Here is a 1108-nt window from a genome sequence, read left to right as displayed (position 1 = left end):
GCAGCCCCTGGAACCAGCAGAAGAAAGGTGGATCGCATTTATGTGAGTCACCATTAACAGCCAATCGTCAGGAACAGAAAACAGCTGATTTTGACAGCAAGCAGCCAGTCCGGTGAGATTCTTCTCTGCTCTTTGTTGAAACGGGACTTTTGGTGGAAGTACCTATCTTTAATGAAAAGCTGGAAGCTTGGGGGGGGGGGAAGGAGGAGGATTTTTTTCCCACCCCCCTCCCGCATAGGCGGCATTTTAAGCAACTCCATTGCTAAGGAAAAAACTTAATTGGGACTATTTTAAACATTGGAGATACTTTTATAAACAGTGTTTTTCATTAAAAAAATGAAAATGGATAAAGTTGCAAGAGGAAATAAACTTGTCAAGGGTTTGTTTTAATGGGATATACTGTACAGTATATCAAATATATATTAAGAACATTTAATTTTACATACTTGATCCACATGAAAGCAAGTATACTACTGCATTAATAAAAATACATATTTCAGGGGTGAAAAAGAAAAAAGCGCTTTGCAAAAGAAACTCAAAAGCTGCAGTGTTACTGTTGATCATGTAATAGGAGTCAGAGCATCTGAATCAGAGCGAGAGTTGGAAGAGCTTCATAAACGAAATATGGATCTGGAAAATGAGATTGTTCACCTGAAGTAAGAAAAAAAATCAGTTTTATCATCTTAGACATTGAATGGAGCGGTTGTTAAGCAAGATGTCATGTGACTGCCCATGTAACTGCTTTGCTCAATGACCACAATCCTGACACTTCCGTTTGCTGATGCTAAGAGATTGTGCATGTTGTTGTTGTTGTTGTTTTTATTTTTTTTAAATATATATTTTTATTTTTTAAACCAACAAAACAAAACATAACACACATACACACACAGTATATATTCCTCCCTTTTTTACAGCGATTTCGTAACAGTAATCTTCTATTATTTACATTTCCCCCCCTTATTCTTCTTTAGAATATTTGTCCTTGTTGCCCCATTATTTCTTATTTGCATTTTTCTTCCTTCATACATTATTATACACACATTTTCCACTTTTAACCTTTGCACATTTATTCTCTCTTATTTCTACTCTCCAACCAGTCATACCACTT

General features: G+C 35.7%; 1 protein-coding gene across 1 annotated transcript in view; it reads left to right on the top strand.

Annotated features, from left to right (window-relative positions):
• The window catches only part of CEP290 (centrosomal protein 290), a gene marked incomplete in the record, with an annotated part of 54865 nt that overhangs the window by 41196 nt on the left and 12561 nt on the right, over positions 1 to 1108 (top strand). Inside the window, 1 exon segment of the mRNA XM_015810965.1 lies at positions 501 to 656. Within this exon segment, the coding sequence (XP_015666451.1) occupies positions 501 to 656 (156 nt within the window).

Source organism: Protobothrops mucrosquamatus, unplaced genomic scaffold (assembly GCF_001527695.2).
Source record: "Protobothrops mucrosquamatus isolate PMUCROS unplaced genomic scaffold, P.Mucros_1.0 scaffold26, whole genome shotgun sequence".
In the NCBI taxonomy this organism is placed as follows: Eukaryota; Metazoa; Chordata; class Lepidosauria; order Squamata; family Viperidae; genus Protobothrops; species Protobothrops mucrosquamatus.
The sequence above is the reverse complement of the archived record's forward strand: the minus strand, read 5'-3'. Positions and strand labels throughout refer to the sequence as shown.